General features: G+C 51.3%; 7 protein-coding genes across 7 annotated transcripts; 3 read left to right on the top strand and 4 right to left on the bottom strand.

The window, feature by feature from the left end:
* Positions 1 to 28: 28 nt before the first annotated feature.
* Positions 29 to 2,613, bottom strand: Triagg1_8241 (transcriptional regulator family: Fungal Specific TF; the record flags this gene model as incomplete). The annotated part of the gene is made up of 8 exons (XM_062903066.1): positions 29 to 348; positions 438 to 751; positions 809 to 1,127; positions 1,183 to 1,659; positions 1,729 to 1,810; positions 1,876 to 2,269; positions 2,352 to 2,413; positions 2,551 to 2,613. The coding sequence occupies 8 exons, from the start codon at positions 2,611 to 2,613 to the stop codon at positions 29 to 31; spliced, it is 2,031 nt and encodes a 676-aa protein (XP_062752870.1).
* A 1,513-nt stretch (positions 2,614 to 4,126) lies between these two features.
* On the bottom strand, positions 4,127 to 5,228 carry Triagg1_8240 (uncharacterized protein; the record flags this gene model as incomplete). The annotated part of the gene is made up of 5 exons (XM_062903065.1): positions 4,127 to 4,242; positions 4,318 to 4,393; positions 4,463 to 4,703; positions 4,758 to 4,790; positions 4,852 to 5,228. The coding sequence occupies 5 exons, from the start codon at positions 5,226 to 5,228 to the stop codon at positions 4,127 to 4,129; spliced, it is 843 nt and encodes a 280-aa protein (XP_062752869.1).
* A 2,811-nt stretch (positions 5,229 to 8,039) lies between these two features.
* On the bottom strand, positions 8,040 to 9,184 carry Triagg1_8239 (uncharacterized protein; the record flags this gene model as incomplete). Its single annotated transcript, XM_062903064.1, has 2 exons — positions 8,040 to 8,926; positions 8,992 to 9,184. 2 exons carry the CDS (start codon positions 9,182 to 9,184, stop codon positions 8,040 to 8,042), a joined length of 1,080 nt encoding a protein of 359 aa, XP_062752868.1.
* A 319-nt stretch (positions 9,185 to 9,503) lies between these two features.
* Positions 9,504 to 11,506, bottom strand: Triagg1_8238 (uncharacterized protein; the record flags this gene model as incomplete). The annotated part of the gene is made up of 4 exons (XM_062903063.1): positions 9,504 to 10,107; positions 10,608 to 10,684; positions 10,741 to 11,151; positions 11,210 to 11,506. The coding sequence occupies 4 exons, from the start codon at positions 11,504 to 11,506 to the stop codon at positions 9,504 to 9,506; spliced, it is 1,389 nt and encodes a 462-aa protein (XP_062752867.1).
* An 866-nt stretch (positions 11,507 to 12,372) lies between these two features.
* Positions 12,373 to 13,595, top strand: Triagg1_8237 (uncharacterized protein; the record flags this gene model as incomplete). Its single annotated transcript, XM_062903061.1, has 4 exons — positions 12,373 to 12,438; positions 12,510 to 12,574; positions 12,646 to 12,775; positions 12,846 to 13,595. 4 exons carry the CDS (start codon positions 12,373 to 12,375, stop codon positions 13,593 to 13,595), a joined length of 1,011 nt encoding a protein of 336 aa, XP_062752866.1.
* Positions 13,596 to 14,574: 979 nt separating this feature from the next.
* On the top strand, positions 14,575 to 17,136 carry Triagg1_8236 (CAZyme family GH2; the record flags this gene model as incomplete). The annotated part of the gene is made up of 1 exon (XM_062903060.1): positions 14,575 to 17,136. The coding sequence occupies one exon, from the start codon at positions 14,575 to 14,577 to the stop codon at positions 17,134 to 17,136; it is 2,562 nt and encodes an 853-aa protein (XP_062752865.1).
* A 585-nt stretch (positions 17,137 to 17,721) lies between these two features.
* Positions 17,722 to 18,852, top strand: Triagg1_8235 (uncharacterized protein; the record flags this gene model as incomplete). The annotated part of the gene is made up of 1 exon (XM_062903059.1): positions 17,722 to 18,852. One exon carries the CDS (start codon positions 17,722 to 17,724, stop codon positions 18,850 to 18,852), a length of 1,131 nt encoding a protein of 376 aa, XP_062752864.1.
* Positions 18,853 to 18,926: the final 74 nt, after the last annotated feature.

Genomic DNA, 18,926 nt, shown 5'->3' with positions numbered 1-18,926 from the left:
GGCCCGTAAACCTGGCGAATGGCGGTGGCTAAAATGGATTTTGCGTATCGGTATTAGGAAGAGCACCGACTCTGACGCTGAGTGGCTCTAAAGATGACATTGCCTCAAAGATTCCTGGATCCATGGACATAGTGTGGGTGCCGTAGCTGTGAGGTGAGGGAACATGAAATAGTGGGTGAGCAGACTGCGGTTGCGAAGAGGGCACCTCGGCAGCCTGGTACACGGGACTTCCTTGGGGAAATTCGGTGGCAGCAGGAGGCGGAGGTGGTTGGTAGTGGTCTTGCACATCTAACGAGATGCCGACCGCTGAAAGCTCCTTGCTCAATAAATTTATGGCACTGCCGATGACTGAGATGTGTCAGAACAGGTTTGACTTGGAAATTCGGGATACAAAGCAAGCGGAAGAAGGGGAAAGTATGCCTAGGTCTGTGACTTACCAGGGCTAAACGTCCTGACTTGCTTCAAAGCTTCGATACAGTAGTTTAGCCGCTCAAGGGCTTGCCCATCATCTGGGGCTGCTTGGACCTGGAGCAGAAATATGGACGAAGCAATGTAGACACTGTACGCCAGCGACAGCACACAGTAGTTCATCGTGAACGTCCGGCAGAAAAGATCAAAGATGGCTATGATGGCGGTGGCGGAGGTTACGCATTCGACGAGGTAGCGCTTATGTGACGCAACGTCATCTTCCAGTTTTCTTCGAGTGAGCATCGGGCGGTAAAGAAGGATTTTGAACGTATGATAGAGACAGCTATCGGACGGTTAACCAACTCTACGAAATCGGCGGTTGGGACCAGCCAAGACTTACTTTGTGGTGACAATATGAGACGGTGGGGCCAGGTTGGGCAAGGCCATGGGCTCCAGCTTCAGATACGGGGCCAACTCGTCCCACCACTGCTGCAGAGCCGGCTCCTGGGCAGTCAAGCACTCCTGCACTTCGGGTTCCGTATTCTGCATGAGTGGGTCGTACATGTGAATCAAGATCTCGTTGAAGATGACTGATAGCCGGCACATGCTCAAGAAGCACGAGGCCGAGTGAGCGGTGGACGGTGGGTACTTCCAAGGTGCATTTTGAAGTGGAGGCGCGCCAAACGGAACCCACAGCTCGTTCTCAGCAGAGTCGTCAACTTATAACAGCAGACGTTAGCAGGCAGACGTCAAACGTCAACATGAGCGACTTACACATGATCTGAGGTGGAGATACGGTAGTGTGCTTGAGCGATGGTGAACGACCGAGATAGAGACTGATGATTTTGTCCCAGAAATAGCAGGACCAAAAGACTCGATGTCGGATTTCCACCTCTTCGTCGCTGAAATGGACGGAGCCAGGATACCGCTCTCCGTCGACATGAATTCCCAAGTGGTCGATTAGTCGGAATGCCAGGCCGCTGTATGTCCAAGCTTGGGTTGTGTTTCCAAGACTGCACTCCTGCGCGCTCAGGAGCAGCAGGGTTTGAACAGTCGGGATCGTGCAAACACCCCTGCTCAGTTCGTCAAACAGCATGCTGCGTGCGTGCTTACCAAACACAGCACCTCCATCGTACGACTCATCCAGAATGCGCTTGGTATTTGGATCGCTCTTTGCCCATCGGATTGAATGTGAGAGAACAGCGTTGAGGAGCGTATGGGAGTAATACGGACCCAGGGATTGCATATCACCTACAAAACTCGTAAATATCACAAAAAAAACAATTTGCAAAAGGGGAAAAAAACTACAGGGGTGCGTACGAGTAAAGGCAGGTCGGTAGATGAAGTTGAAGAGGGGTTGTATCCAACACCAGTGGACATTGAGAAGAGTCTGGAACGGTTCCTGCGAAGAGAAAAAATCATGAGACTAATGCTATCAAATAGCCAAAACCACATCATCACACGTACGGGAATTCCAGAGTGCTCCTCCAAGACACGTTGCTGCCACGCATTTGAGACAAGGCGCTCTCTCCGTTGGTGTTCGACCTCGGTGGCAGAGGCGTGTAAGTCGACAGCCACGGCGGCAGAGCTGTGGTCACTGGGGAGGTTGAAGAAACTGGTCGTTCCATGGTAGGTGATGCCGCCCTTGTCGTCTATCTTGAGGCTTCGGAAACTTCGGGCTATGCTGTCGTCGATTTGCTGCCGGGGGTCTTGCTGGGCCGAAGGGCTTGAGTGACTTGACGCGGGAGATTTGCTGTCGCTGGCGGCCACCGGTGGTGTTGCCGCCGTGGCCTTTGCGAGCTGGTCCTCCAGATCCTTAATGCGGTCCTCCAGCCTCTGCGTATACGACAGCGTCGGGTTCCTGCAGAGCGAGTTAGTCGGCCACAAGGGACAGAGCCACCGGGAGCAATAGAAGAGTCTCAAGTAAGTCACACAGTTTATACACGCATTCATCGTTGCGAGCAGCGCAGCGTTGGCACATGGGCTGCTCGCCGCCGCACTTGACCTAACGCCACCAGCAAAGGTCAGCTCAGCTCTGGACAACACTGGAACCAATCTCTCGTCTCAGCGCGCATCCATCTTAGCAGAAGAAGCTAGAGACAGGGACGCTACAGCCGAGCCCAAGCTCACGCTCACGCTCACCTTGCGCCTGCGACACGGCTCGCAGGAGAACGCGCTCTTCTTGGTGGCCTTTGCCGTCGACATGGCGGGCTGGTGGCACCTTGAAAACTCCGGGCTGGGGAAAAAGAGACTGGACAATTGCTGGCGAGAAAAGAACCCTGTGCCTGTGCCTGTGCCTGTGTCTGCGCTTGGCTCGCTCTAAGCTCAAAGCACTGCCCCGCGTCTCATGCAATTTGATCCCCGCTCCCTCTGCCGGGATGGCCAACGGGTTGAAAAGGCCACAGCTGTATGTCTGATTGGCGAGCCGAGCATTAGTGAAATCCCGCTGCCGCGTGTTCCTGAGCCCAGATGCCAAGATGCTCGAATCCGGTACGTGGTGATGCAGTGAGACGAAATGCCGTGCGGAATTTGGGCATTGAGCTTCGTTCGGTGCTGATCAGGTGACTCGGCCAGCACCGCTTTGGCTGTGCTGTCAAAACTCAAAAACTCGGTACCTATACGGTACATGCACCGCGCAGGCAGAACACCGGGGCAATCGAGTGACTGGCCTATTGGTGGGCGCCTTCTCCGAGTACCTATAGGTACATGTAATGTTAGTACATAAGAGGCAGTTGGGTTCTGCGGTTTTTGTCGCTTGGGCCTGACAAATGCCGGCTCTCCCAACGTCGGCGACCAGCCTCACAAAGCCGGAGCGTTACGGAGCAAAATGGCGCCCATTTTCGGAGTTGAGACGATGAGTAATCGGGGATACCCGCTCCGTAGCTGCGTCGTCGGCATTGGCCGAGAGCTACGGCCCAAACAAGCATCTTTTGCTAATGCCGAATACGAATAATTGCTCAGTGAATTCTGTGTTTACAACAGCATATACGTGCACATAAAGCCACCTTCTGAATCGTAGCAATAATCGACTACTGAGGGTGAATTTTTATATATGCCTTGGTTTACATCAATTAGGTCTTGGTACCATCCGGGAATGTACTGCCTCCTATTAATCTGGGTAAGATCAATTGGCACGACAGGTTTGTATAGCGTCATCGGTAAATGCCATAGTCATGCAGGGTAGCCAAGGTGATAACTCGACAGGCTGGCAGCTCCAATTTCATATTAATCATGTGTACAATCCATAGCGGCCGCTGACCCATTCAATTGCATCTTGGATCGAGGCCTATTCACTTGCCAACTTTTACATCAAGCTGTACCGTCTGGTGTTGGTCCCTGGTGTGCCGGGCCGGGCCGGGCTGTGGGGCTATCAATGCCGTTGGTTGTGACGGGTTATAAGGCTGATCGTATCATTTACACGGGCTATCTTGGATAGCAAAAGCTGCTGGTCTCGAGAATACAAGCTAACATGGCAGATGGCTTAAGCGAGTGACCAATTGCCATGCACGTAGAAAGGGTGCAATGACCTGGAATGGAATGATCGGCTGACACTATTGGCTAAGACACGGATCCTTCGGCCCCCAAATCACATGCTACCTATACATGACAAAAAGGCACAGGCAAAGCTACTTAATCTTTTTGGTCATCATCAATTTACTTTCATTTTCAGGCCGTTATTATATACACATTATGGTATTATATCATCCCCCCTCTTAATTTACTGAGAGCAGAGGCTGTTGTGGACGGAAGGAGGGTTGGAGGAAGCGTCTCCCCAGTTGAGGCTGCCGAGCTGCTGGCCCAGAGCAGTTGAGCCGTCGGCACGGAGGTAATCAGCTGTGAATGGTTAGCGATCTGGTTTGAAATAGATGAATCTTGCTTGTTTCAAGATTTTGAGTGTGCGATACTTACAGGCAACGGGGAAGTACCACCAGTCCTGGCTCCGGAAAGCGTTGTCGTCAAGCTGAGACAGAGGGTCGTTCCAGCCCTGCGTGTCAAATAATTAGAAAAAGAGTCAAGTCAAAAGCTATAGTTGTACGAGGCTTCTTCAACTTACAGTGTTGCGGTCGTTGTAGTTGGCGTGCTTGCTCCAAGCAACGTAGACCTTGGGGTGGTCAAGGTTCTGGCGGCCGTTGTCACCACCGCGCTGAAGGGTGCCATCGGCAGTGTTGAAGGTGTTTTGGATATCGCTCCAGTTCAGGGTGTCATAGCCAGAGTGCTGAGACAGAAGGAGTTTGCTGGGAGTCCAGTTTGAGTCTCCGCCCTTGGCCCACTCAACAATGACACGCTCCCAGTCGCTAGATGGCGTTAATGACATGAATATTGTCCAATCGAAGCCGGAGAGTACTTACTAAGGGTGGCCCAAAATGCCCTCGGGAGTGGTGCTAAAAGGGGCTTGGTCAGTATCATTAAGCCTAATCATTTTCAGAGAAGCCCAAAACTTACCCATCCTTCTCATAGAACACCGAGTACTGAATTCGGATGGTGGTGTCGGTGCACTTCTGGTAGGAGTAGTAGGTAGGGAATGAAGGCGAAGGGTTCGTGATGCCAACGCCGGGGGTACGGCAGCTGCAGCCAACGTTGGGATAGGCGCAAAGGGGGGCGGAGGGAGTTTGCTGGCCGTTGGTGGTGGCAAAGGTGGGAATGCAAGGAGGCTGGTTCATGGCCTGGCCGAAGAACCACATGGGCTGGGCCCTCATGGCAAGCTCGACACCTCCGGCATTGAGCAGGTTGTTCATGTCGGAATCGGAGACGGGAGTGACGGCGGAGGCCAGGGAGGCCAGGCCGGTTCCGGCGAGGAGGGTCTTGATGGCGGTCTTCATCTTGAATTCACTGGACAACAGATACTAGGGGGGATATCTGGTGAGGGCTTGAGGCTGGAGGGTGGCGAGACGAGAAAAAGGGCGAGACAGTAGAAGGGATGGCCGCTCTGTTATATACTAGTATAATAGTTGTCCCATTTTACGTCCACGCCTTGGGCCCTTGCACACTCCATTGCGATCAACAAAAAGGCTTGTGATGGAGCCATCGGTAGCAGGCCAACCCGTGTCGTTGCAGTATGCTCTGCGCCGACCTGCCTATTCCATTCAACCACGGATGTCGCCAATTCACTAATCAGGTGAGGACCAATCGGGCAGACCCTCCATAGCCTCCTCGGCCGAGTCCTCCACACCCCCCTTTTGGGCTTGTTCGACCGAGGACGCCTTGTGGACGGTCTAGCCATTGGCGCTTGGAGGTTGATACAATTTGGCAGGTCTGCGAGGGCGAAGCGCGGCTGACGCTGAGTCGAGTGCTTACAGAGTCACATTAGACCATCACATCATTCATGCAGGCAACGTTTAGCCCCTGGCTAGAGCAATGGGGCGCCTTGAATCCAAGTGCCAAATTAGGATGGGTGGAAACTCGCGGGGAGGTGGAGAGCGCCGCCATTCGTGGAGATGCTTCTCGTGTCCGTCTCGAACGTTGCGAAGTTCCCGATGCAAACAGCGTGCATGTGTTTTGTAAATTGCAGGTAGTATTTAGAATGCGAGGCGTGGTAACGCTAGAATGTCATCGGGTTCTGGGGGCCATGATCAGGAGCGAGATTTTCCATGCGCATCTTCGGCTGTATTTGCCTGCTTCGGCAGATGAATGACTTTTGGGGGATGATGTGCCTTTTCGCGCACTTGATGCCGAGCAAATGCCCGTGCAGTAGCAGCATCAATATCATACAGCGGTATGACTTGGCATTGTGAGACCTTGTACATACTCAAAATTGACTTGGATCTACATACTCACAGGGCCGCAGTAATCGCCAAGTGATCAGCGATGCACTTGTTTTGATCCCAAGGCGCTAGCACTAGAATCGTGCTGTCAACGAATGCTTCAGCTGACCAATGTGCATCTACTGTCCGCTTTTCCACCTATCAGATGGTCTTGAGGACATTGAATTAACTTGGCCTCTGGCTCTAGCGATGCAAACTGCACTGCAATGAACCATAGATCTCGTATCGCCGCCCTGGAGAGAAGAAGACGAAGAAGAGGTGAAGATTGAAGGCGGAGAAGCAGGTGTGCTCTAGCTCCCGAAGTGGGAAAACGGGATATGCCTATCTTGGAAACATTCCCGATAAGCATTAACCAAAGAATCATGGTTGTTTATTCCCTAGCCACCTGCTATTCCAGTTTGTGATGGGCTTTGCATGCGGCATGTGCCAAATCCATCTCCGGCCTCGTGGCTTCGGTGTCCAAATGGTCCAAGGAAGATTTTTAAATGCAGCTATTTAAACCTCGTGGCCTCGCCATAGGACACCAGACGTCGGTCGCGGATGTTCTGGACAAGGCATTGCGCATGGCGGTGGAATTGCCTCTGAGCGCTTGCAATTAAACCGCGCCCAGGTGCTGAGGAGGCGATCCTGGATTGGCCATGATGCATGTCTTGGAGCTTGCCGACGGCCGCAATGGAGGAGTAAAAAAATCGAGATGACATCAAAACACAAGGCCCTGTTGCGGGCTGTAAGCGATGAGATCCACAGATCAATGGGAGTATCCCTGCACGGTGACAAAGGAGGCTAGGGTTTGTTGCGAGGGGAATGTTTTTATTCACCGATGCATCTTAACAATCTCTAAGCTATCATATGCTTCCATTGGATGTAACATGCAGTTTGTGGTACATGATAGTTTCTGCGCTCGTGTATCTATCTCGCATGCCATTTGACGGGAATCAACTGGGGCTGCGGCATATTTTGGACATCTCAAATGCAAGTAGCTGGGATCCTGACTCAACACAGACAGGGGTTTCTTCAAGTTGATAGTATTCCGCACATTATCGACTTGATGGTACCATACATGCACCCTGCCAGGTACACAGATCTAGCTTACACATGTCCGTGTAGGTGGTAAGACATCTGTGACAGCCAAGCCGCCATAGCCTATCGGTTTGAGCCGAAAATACTATTTAGGTGGCGCTGAATCAGACGGAACAGTCTCTCCCGTAAAACGGACAAGATTGCAGGTCAATGCTCTATGCTGTCATACTATGCTTATAATAAGCCTTGAGCCAAATTTCCAACTCTATTGGACATTTGAAGGATGAAACAACGGCGAGGTGCAATGACATGTCGATAGCCTACCCGAGACTTCAATAATTTGAGCAGTGACATTAGTTGATGTTTCTTATCAAGTCTGTCTACTCGATAGAATACTACCTACGAGTATGTGTCATGAACGTGCCTGTGTTAGTGTAGTCCCATTCAAGGTTACATGTCGACTCGTACGTGCATGCCAGTCCACTTGGCTCAAAGGTGCTTGGGGTGCCAGTGTGGAGCGAATTTGGTAATTTGGCCTAGAGATTTTGATAATGGATATTTCTCACCGTCATTCGTATCGAGAGCATGCAGTTTGGCAACAGCGGGTAGGTTCTACTTTATTCTTATACAGGTAATTGCAGCGATATGATATAAAGGGAAGAGAAACGGATCGAGGAATTATTTTTGTTTTAAGCACCATCATAATAGTTGTTTAGACGCATACAGGACATGGCGAGCGTTACAAGCTTAGCAGCCTTATAGATGGACAACATTGCTCGCCTTGTATATTTATACATGACTGCATCGCCTTATAACATATGTACTATGAGCAAGATCATGACAATCATATCAGACAAGCCTCAGGGGCAGCTCTTTGCCGTCAATCCAGGTTTGCAAATCCCTAGCTGCCTGCTCATAGAAGCCGTTGATGGCAGCCTCTTCAACGTAGCCGGTGTGCGGTGTGACTAGCAAATGACTCCGACCATTCTTACCCCATTCAGAGCTCCTCCATTCACTGTCCACAGGAAGAGGTTCCTGCCAAAAGACATCGAGCGCTGCGCCGCGAATCTTGCCGGCCTTGAGAGTGTTGAGCAGATCCTGTTCGTTGACGAGCGGGCCTCTCGACGTGTTGTGGAAGAAGGCCGATGGCTTCATCAGGTCAAAGTCCTTGGATGTGATGAATCCTCGGGTGCGGTCCGAGAGCACATAGTTCAGGCTGACGACGTCAGAGGTTCTGAAGAGCTCCTCGCGGCTGACGGCCTTGAAAGTCTTTTCTCCAGTGGAGGTTGTGACTGGCAAGTTGAAGTGCTTGGCTTGTTCATCGGCAGCCTCCTGAGTAAGGTTCTGGCTCCAGGCTATGACCTTCATGCCAAAACCAACGTGAAGAATACGAGCTGCAGCACCGCCCAGACGGCCAAGCCCGATGATACCCAGAGTCTTTCCGGACAGGGAAGTGCAAAGACCGGTCTGCCACAGGCCCGCTTTCATTGCAGCGTCGTCTACGGCAATGTTTCTGGCGAGTGCCAGGATCGTGGTCACGATATGCTCAACTGTACTCTCGACGGCATTCTCCCCAGTGTTATGAACGTGAACCGCCGTGGCGACGGGGATGCCCCGCGCCTTGAATGCATCGAGATCCAACGACAGGTTGCGGCGAGCCTGGGTCGTGAGAAGCTGCAGATTGGGCAGCCGATTCACCAGCTCTGCAGGGAACGGCGTCCGCTCTCTTACAGTACCTTTATTGACACATTTAGTACATGTATTGTTGTCGTTAGACCAACGCGTATGAGGCTATACATACTAATGACATTAAAGGGCTCAAGTCTCTTGACCAACTCATCCTTGACCGACTGCGGGGTGTCTGGGCCGTTGTATGGCAGCAAAGTGTCTGGAAAGTAAGCAACCTCATGTTGATCCTTGAACTTTGCAAAGTGCTTCTCAGACGCATGTTGGTAATCGTCTAGGACGGCAATCTTGAGTCGCTTGGCAGCCATGATGGACAAGGTTGAGTTGATACCTTGATTAAGAGATCAGAGAGGATTGAATGTTTCGCAAGATTGTAGACATGATTGCGACATCGCTTTGTCTGTTAGTGGAGTAAACCATTGCATAATATACAGCCTCTTGCATTGCATTCATTTACCCTTCCGGTTTGTAAGCGTTATATCCGCGTACAGTTCCCGGCCTCACGCTAGTACTGTCTCTCCGCATCTGATAAAGAAGTCGGCTTCTTGGACGGCAAATACTGTCGTATGTAAATTATTTATGAGAAGATGTTTGTGCTGTCTTTACTTTCGAATAGCCTATATTGTGTTATGATTTGGTTGCGGTAAACACAATCCACGCCATCAGCGGAACGCCAAGGAAGCTCGCCCACCAATACCAGATGCCTGCGATAATTCTCGCCATCGAGTAACGAAACCTGGAGGGTGGGAGTGGTGCTAAGACGGCAAGTCTGTGAAATCCAGGAGAGAAGATTCTCGTGTATTGGGGTAGAATGTTCCTCCGTCGAGCAAAGCGATGGATTTTCCAGAAGACGAGGTCCAAGAGATATAGCTCGAGGATGAGCATCTTTGCAGCTAGCCAGAAGTATCGGACCAGGACCAGAGCTCGAATTCCTTGATGGCATAGTGTCGGGGTTTGGCGCAGGGGATAGTATTCTTGTTGCAAGCGAATAAGGATCCTATCGTGACCCTCTTTTGGTGTCATGATGGCGCATATGCGGACGTGTTGAAAGATGAGGCTCAGAATGAGATGCCATCGGAAGAGGTGCGACGAGTTGTATCCGTGGAGCTTGGCGTTTGGTCCGTCTTCCCGCCATCCAGTCACGGCTCTGAGGTGTTCCATCTGATGCGTGGTGTTTCCTGTAGGTGATTTCGTTCCGTCTGCGAAATTTGCTAAATACATGTACCCCACGCTGCATGATTGTCCAAGGTGAGAAGAGTGAAGTCCATAGGGGCCTACAGATGAGTAGCCGAGGTGTTAAAGTGCTGATATCGAGCGAAGATTCGATGCGTATTGAGGGAAGTTGAGTCCCAAGTTATATCGGATTTTTGAGAATGAAAATGGCTTATGAGGGGCCCGGTTGGATGTTTTGATGAGAGAATGAAACCATCAAAGTGAGCGTGGCGCGCAATCAATCACTATCATGGTGGGGTGAGCTCATGTGAGCACACGAGCACGGAGATTGACGCACGGGGATCTTTATATAGAGTGCAGCCTCTCTCTATATTTATTTTAACACGACTACCTGGTAAACATATGGAATTAAAATGCTTTGTTTTATTATGCTTATACTGTTTTAATATTACAGAGTACGTGTAGCAATAATTACACCCCATTTGACTGAGAACCCATCGGCTCGGATGGACAGAATCATAAAAGCCCATACTCCCAACATTGATCGCCTATACTTACAGCTTGCTCAGTCTCGACGCTCCATCCAATCGGATGACTGTTCCGTTCAACATGGGATTCTCGATAATGTGCTTGACCTACGCATGTGCTCGTTAATCTCTGCAAAGTTTAACCCAAACGTTGATGCACTCACCAAGATAGCAAAGTCGGGCGGATTGCCGGCTCGGTTCGGAAACACAAACGTGTCTTCTATGGCTTTCCGAACCCTGTCGCTCATACCAATCGACAGATTCGTGTTGAACAGGCTGGGGGCGATGGCAACGACGCGGATGCCGTAGCTCGCCAGATCGCGAGACATGGGCAACGCCATTGATGCGACAGCTCCCTTGGTAGCCGCATAGGCGACCTGGCCGTACTGGCCGTCAAAGGCGCTCGAGCTGCTGACCAGGATGACGACGCCGCGCTCTCCGTCTGGGCCCTCGGGCTCGACCTTGGCGAGATGGACTGCGGCTTGCCGGACGAGGTCGATTACGCCTCGAAAGTTGACGCTCAGGACAAAGTCGACGTCGTCAATGTTTAGAGACTCGCCCTTGCGGTTGAGGATCTGTATCTTGTTTAGCGGAATAGCCGGCTCATGGCATGGGGCAATAGCAAAATCCTACAGCTGCTGGGAGACCAATGCCTGCTCCGGGGATGATACCGCCCAGTGGCTTTCCCGTCTGCTTCACCCAGTCCACGGTGCCCTGGACGGCCTTTGCGATGCTCTCAGTCTCAGTCACATTGCAGTGGAAGAACTTTGCGGATGGGCCGAGCTCCTTTTCCAACTCCTTGCCGTCTTCTTCGTCGGACAGGTCGAGGACCGAGACATAACCGCCGGCTTTGATGATTTCGATGGCGGAGCTCTTGCCGAGGCCGGATGCGCCGCCGGAGATGATGAAGGTGCGGTCCTGGATCTTCATGGCTGAGATGGATTGAAGGTGAGTTGAACTGAGTTGAATGGTGTTTCGTTATAAAGGAGAGAAAACAAGATTTGATGCGAGATGCTTAGAGTTGTGAATAATATGGATGTCATATTGCTAGTCATCAAGCGCGGCCGTATTTGTGTGAAACCAAGGCGCTGTGCCGAGGCTCAGAGCTCCAGTTCAATTGATGTGTTCATGTTGCCATCCAATTCCAGAGTCAATTCCAGGTGCTCCTCAGCACTAACAGCGTCGAGTCAGATTGTACTACATGTAATCTACAGCACATGTACATGTACGAGTATACCACTGCTGCTATGCCTTTTGAGAGTTCCCCAAGATACAGCAGCAATGGTCATAATTCAAAAAGGTGGCCTCAGGCTCTTAAACGATAATCTCATCACCTTGTTTTTCTAGCCCAACTTGTCCTTTGCAAGAATCACAAGTTCATGTTGTACACCGTATATCAGCCACATGACGGCCCCGGGGTGGGTTCGACTCCATTCATGCCCAGCGACAGCTTAGTCATTGGGCTGCGTTCAGCGATACGCAGTGGGCGGTTCAGTTCGTTCAGGCTCAGCTTCAGTGGGGGTTTGGCGCCGTCTTCGCACTACGAGGTGCGGCCATTCAGAGGGCCCGTGCGCTGAAAGCACAGTGACACCATCCCTGCATACCAAGCCACTTTGGTGACCCGAAGCGACATCACACATTCAGAATCTCGCAACGATATCTTTTCTTATCTCTGTGTTTCACTCTGACGACACCCGGCACTCTCGGGCCTCTGCTGCTGCATCATCGACAAAGCCAGCGACGATACTTGCGCCCTTCTTTAATAGCTTGCATTCGCCAGTCGAGACTCGCGGCCCATGATGAGACCCAGGCGGTCGTCCGGGGCGAGCGACTCCAGCACTGGAACAGCCCGCCCCGAACAGGTGAGGAAGCTCACGACGGAGCCCAGGACGAGGCTGGTATGACGAGCTGTACTGAGACAACAATGGGATAGGAACTCGGAAGCATGTACGACTACTTGGCCAAGATTATATTGCTGGGACCCAGCGGCTCGGGGAAGTAAGTGGCACTGCAGACGCAGCAGTCTCTGCAGGTTGACGATAGCTAACGAGGAGAATCGCTGCACACAGGTCATGTCTGCTTCATCGGTTTGTCAAGAACGAATGGCGAGTACTCTCGTCACAGACCATCGGCGTCGAGTTTGCCACGAAAATCATCAAAGTCGGGAGCGGGGCGAGACGAAAGCGGATAAAACTCCAAGTATACCAACCCCTCGTCCATCTACTGCAGGGGGCCAAGCATGTGCTGATACAATCCTTTCTCTTGACAGCTATGGGATACAGCAGGTACCGAGCGGTTTCGATCGGTTTCGAGGTCGTACTATCGAGGAGCGGCCGGCGCAATCTTGGTTTACGACATCGCATCGCACTTATCCTTCCGAGGGCTACAACCGTTTCTTAACGATGCGCGGGCGCTAGCGTCTCCTCATCTGAGCGTCATGCTGGTGGGAAACAAGTTGGACTTGGCTTCTGAGAACCTCATTGATACAAGTTTGCCTCCTCCAACTCCCAGCAGCGTGGGCTCTGTAGCCACTATGACGGCGGGCGTCAACGGCGGGGCTTCCTCTTCCTACAGGGACCATGCCGGTTCCATTGGAGCCGGCTCGCAACAGAGAGCTACGGAGGCGCCAGAGGGTCGTGAGATATCATCTGCCGAGGCGAGCCGGTGGGCTAGCACCGTGGGCATTCCCGTCGTGACAGAAGCAAGCGCGCTTAACGGCGAAGGCGTGGATGAGATTTTCAACCGACTGGCCAGGATGATCTTGACCAAGATTGAGCTGGGCGAAATTGACCCAGACGACCCTATGAGCGGCATTCAATACGGAGACGGTGGCGGATGGAATACGGCCAGCGATGGAGGCAGCATTAAAAGCTCCATCACCGGCGGCACGCTGGACGAGAGCCTCAGCGGCCCACGGAGACGCAGAAGAGGGAAAAGCCGAAACCAGAACTGGAATCTGCGGGAATGGGAAGAAGTCTTTACGCTGAGCAGCCGTCGGAGGGGCCGAGGATGCTGTTGATGAAGACGCCCATGACTAACGACCTTTTTTGTTGTTGTTTGTTTCTTTTGTGTCTTTCCTTCCTTTTCACTTTTTATAAGCCCAACCATGTTCAGTTCTATATGCGCTCACGACAAAATGGGAGGAAACCGTTGAAGGATAATACGCATAACCAGCCCTGTTCTTTTTTTTTTTTTGTTCTTTTATCTTGCTATGCAGAAATGAGCTTTGAGACATGCAATGATGAGCAAGCAATATTGGCGTTTGAGGAGCAGTATAGAAGTTTTGAAGCCGGCCTCTTGAGTTGGCCCCGACTATTTCTTTTCTTTCTTTTGCTTGTCCTATTTTCCTTGTTGTCTGTCAAACTGTCCTTGAGCTCTTTTCTTGTTGTTTAGTATCGTTAGTGAATAGGCGAAAATAATTGCTTGGTTTCTCTGCGAATATAGCCGTTGCTTTCCTTTGTTTTGCTTTGCCTTGCTCTCACTTGTAGTGCATTGTATCATTGTATGTATCGTCAGTGCCCAACCCTGCATCATGTATACATGTAGGTACATCCGAGAAGCTCGTCGGGCATCACTGGACACATAATCGGAGTCACTCTGCAGCCATCTTATGCCGGATGGGGTACAGCGCAGTTGTTAGCCTTGGAGTGTCTTAATCTGTGATTTTAATTGCCTGCAGCAGTTCGCATTGCATGTTCCGAATAATCGTCCAGTCCACTCACTCCTTGCATCCCCCAATAAACCCCCACCTTGCCCCTTCAAGGTGCGGAGAGCGACGTTCCGCGATGCAGCGTCTATAAGTCTCGAAGTTCAAGTATAAAGTATCGATTGACTCTTGTTACTAACAACGGATTTCCCTTTTCTTTCTTCCCTTTTCCTTTCTATTCCATCCTTGTTCAAAGCATCTTCTCTTCTCAAATTTGACGGCATTTCTTGTCGTTGCAAGAACCGAGTCGAGTTACTGCCATCACCTGACTTTGCTGCCCAACTCCCCCGCAATGGCGCCTCGAACCACCATCCCCATCAACGAGGGTTGGCAGTTTGGACGAACAGATGTAGAGGAAGCTTCGTTTCTGCCCGTTTCCCAATTTCCTACAAATGTCCATCTCGACCTCTTGCATCACAAATTCATTCCCGATCCGTTCATTGGAAAAAATGAACTGGATGTGCAATGGGTGGGAGAGGTGAGGGCCTGGCAGTATCGCACCTCGTTCAAGACTCCCAAGATAGGCAGCAGTGAAAAAGCCATCCTCGCCTTTGATGGATTGGATACCTTTGCTGAGGTGCTCCTCAACGACAAGAAGATTCTCGAAACTGACAACATGTTTATCCCTGAGCGGGTGGATGTCACTGCGCTTCTCAACGAGACGGACAACCAGCTCGTCATCACCTTTGATAGTGCGTATTTGAGAGGATGGGAGAGAGTTGAAAAGATTCCTAGTCACAAATGGGGTACCTGGAATGGAGATTACTCCAGGCTGGGAGTTCGGAAAGCGCAGTATCACTGGGGCTGGGATTGGGGTCCAACGCTGTTGACGTGCGGCCCATGGAAGCCCATCAACCTCGAGATATACGAATCCCGTGTTGCTGATTTATATGCAACCGTCACTGTGGATGATTCTCTCGTCAGCGCCAAGGTTGTCCTCCACGCAGCAACTGAGGGAAAGGCATCCAAGGTGCGGTTTGACTTTTCACACAACGACACCGTTCTGAGCGAGACTGTGAATGTCACAAAAGAAGGGGCTGCTGAGGCTACCTTCAACATTAGCAACCCAGAGCTGTGGTATCCCGTCAGATATGGAAAGCAGCCGCTGTACAAGGCCACGGCGACGCTGCTGGATGGTGATGGTGAGGTGGACGTTGCATCGAAGAGAATAGGCCTTCGAAAGGTGGAACTGGTCCAGAAGCCACTCAAAGATCAGCCGGGAACATCCTTCTTTTTCAAAGTGAACAACACTCCGATATTCTGCGGAGGCAGCTGCTGGATTCCGGCTGACAACTTCACTCCACGAATCACCAAAGAAAAATACCAGAACTGGATCAAGCTCATGGTCGAGGGCAACCAATCCATGATCCGTATCTGGGGCGGTGGCATTTACGAAGATGAGGATCTGCTTGATGCTTGTGACGAACAAGGTATCCTGGTCTGGGTCGACTTTCTGTTTGCCTGCGGAAACTATCCCTGCAACCCAGAGATGTTGCAATCTATCGAAAGGGAAGCTAGAGAGAATGTCAAGATCATGCGACACCACCCTAGTATTGTCATTTACGCTGGCAATAACGAAGATTACCAGTTTCAGGAGAGTGAGGGACTCACTTACAAGTTCGAAGACAAGGATCCTCAAAGCTGGCTCAAGTCAGATTTCCCGGCCCGCTACATCTACGAGCATGTTCTCTCGGAGGTGTGCAAGGACTTGGTACCAGAGACGTTCTATCACTATGGAAGCCCTTGGGGCGGCAAGACATCTTCGGATCCTACTGTAGGAGACATTCATCAATGGAACGTGTGGCATGGCACCCAAGCAAGATATCAAGATTTCGACAAGCTGGGGGGAAGGTTTGTCTCTGAGTTTGGCATGGAGGCTTTCCCATCTATCCGAACCATTGATGCCCTCTTGCCCAAGGGTAAAGACGACCCCGATCGACACCCACAGTCGGACATTGTGGATTTCCACAACAAGGCAGATGGCCATGAGCGCCGTATTGCCCTTTACCTCGCAGAGAACATTACGTTTACGACAAGCCCACTGGAGCAGTATGTCTACTCTACCCAGTTGGTTCAAGCAGAGTGCTTGTCATCAGCATTCCGGCTCTGGCGTCGTGAGTGGAAAGGCCTAGGGCGCGAGTACACCAGCGGAGCTCTCTTGTGGCAGCTCAACGACTGCTGGCCCGTAACTTCTTGGGCCATCGTTGATTACTATCTGCGACCGAAGCTCGCCTACTACACCGTGAAGAGAGAGCTAAATCCTTTCACGGTGGGAATTAAGCGAGTTGAGCACCGCCATCCCAAGAACAAGTACACAAGAGTCGAAATTGACGTCAATACTAAGCTTGAGATTTGGGCTTCCAACTTTACGCTCGATGAGATCAAGATTGACTGCGTTGTCAAGGCATGGGATGCGGAGACGGCCGAGCAAGTCTACAGCGAGACGATTGCATCGTCAAAACAGCTGCCCGGAAACCAAGCAACTGAGTTGACGATCATAGAAGTTCCAGTCAAGACTCCCAATGCCGGCCTTGAGGGTCGCACTGTTGTTGCGGCATATGTGTACCAGGATGGCAAATTGCTCGCTCGATATGTCGACTGGCCGCAGCCACTGAAGCATGTGCGCTTACAACAGCCTGAGAACTTGCAGGCGAAGCTCTCCGAAGACGGCAGTTTAGTCACACTGAGCTCAGACAAGCCAGTCAAGGGTGTTGCTCTGGAGAGCGATGATGAAGCGGTCAAGTTTGACGATAACCTGATTGACCTCGTTCCAGGGGAGGAGGTTACGGTGCGTGTGACGGGCGCTTCCAAGAGCACGGTGATTTCTACAAGGTATCTAGGAATGCACAACTAGACTATTGCTCCTAGTTGTTCGTACTATAGCCTAATGAATGTACGTGTATCGTCGAGCATTGTGGTGTATATGACTATCGCCGCGATTTAATGGGTGAACCGCACTTTGTCGGACCTTCTGCTGTCCCCACGCCGCCGTGAGTGGTTATAAGTGGCTCGCGCAGTGATGACTGTTTTGGTGGAAGGGCAAAATAACTGAACACTTTTCCGTAAATGGGAAAGCTGGACATGGATCTACCGACTATGAGGCTGGCCGGGGATTAAAATCTGTAGAAGCGAGATCCAGAATCCCGCGGGGCTAGAATGAGACTACGGACGCCTCTGCACAATGCCGGATATAGGCTGGGTTTAGCAAAGTCCGGCCGTCTCATGTGAACTTGGACGAGATGGTTATGAAATGGTATGAGTTTGATGAGATATGGAGGTGAAGATGGGAAGAATATAAAAGGCTCTGGAGATGACTTGTAAAGTGTTTTCGTCAAGAGATCATCATCGTCAAACACTTAGACTACGAGCCTTCCACTTACACGGATACAAGCAATCCATAGAACCAGTTTACACAGACTATCCTTTTATACTTGCAACAATGGCTTCCAAGACTTCTCTTCCTTCCACGCATCGAGCTCTTGTTCTGCATTCTCTCGACACCCCCTTGAAAGTCGAGCAGCGGCCTACGCCACAAGTATCACCAGGCAACGTTGTTATCCGAGTGCTCGCCGCCAATGTCCTCTCCTACGGCCGCGACATCCTCGACGGCACTCGTCCGTATCCTTATCCCAAGCCGTACATCCCCGGCGGCAGCGCAGTGGGAAGAATAGCTGCCGTGGGATCGGACTGCAGCACCTTTACCCCTGGGCAGCTGGTCCTTGTGGACATCATGATGCGTGCTCGAGACGATACGTCGGCGAGTTACTTGTTGGGTATTCACAATGGGTTCTCTAGCACGACGGTCAAGCTTGCCACTGATGAGTGGAGGGATTCGACTTATGCCGAGTATGCAAAGATTCCTCTCGAGAGCTGCTATCCTTTGGATGAGGCTCGGCTGCTGGGAGAACCTGCGAGCGGTGGTTTGGGATATACTGTTGATGATTTGGCGTATATACACCGGCTTCTGGTGCCCTTTGGAGGATTCAGGGATGTTGATCTCAAGGTTGGAGAGACTATTCTCATCGGTCCTGCCACGGGACCTTATGGCACTGCGGCCGTGAGCCTTGCTCTCGCTCTGGGAGCCAAAGTGGTCGCTATGGGAAGAAATGCTCAAGTACTGGAGAAGCTCGCGGCGATGAGCGATAAAGTCAAGACAGTTCAAATCACAGGATCAGTAGGGGCAGACACGGAAGCCATCAAAAAGCACGGCCCAATCGACGTCTTCTTCGACATTTCGCCTCCCGTAGCCGCAGAGTCGACGCACATCATGAGCGGGATCCTGTCCCTGGCACACTCGGGCCGTGTAAGTCTGATGGGCGGCATCGCGGGCAACATTTCCATCCCGTACGGCGCCATCATGTTCAACGACCTGAAGCTGCAGGGCAAGTTCATGTACGAGCGGAAGGACGTCAGGATGCTGATCAAGATGGTGGAGAAGGGCATCATGGGGCTGGGCAAGAAGGTTGGGGCTCGCGTTGAGGGAAAGTTTGGGCTTGAGCAGTGGGATGAGGCGTTTACGGCTGCGAAGGAGAATGCTGGACCGGGGCAATTTGTTATTATTGCTCCGTGAGATGTATCTTTGAAGGATAGATGGTATTTCGCTTTGATTTCTATTTACAATAGTTGTAAGTTTTTATAAAACAA

This window comes from Trichoderma aggressivum (assembly GCF_033847375.1).
Source record: "Trichoderma aggressivum f. europaeum strain CBS 100526 chromosome Unknown scaffold_039, whole genome shotgun sequence".
NCBI classification, from domain to species: domain Eukaryota; kingdom Fungi; phylum Ascomycota; class Sordariomycetes; order Hypocreales; family Hypocreaceae; genus Trichoderma; species Trichoderma aggressivum.
Note: the sequence above shows the minus strand (reverse complement) of the source record. Positions and strands in the feature narration are given on the sequence as shown.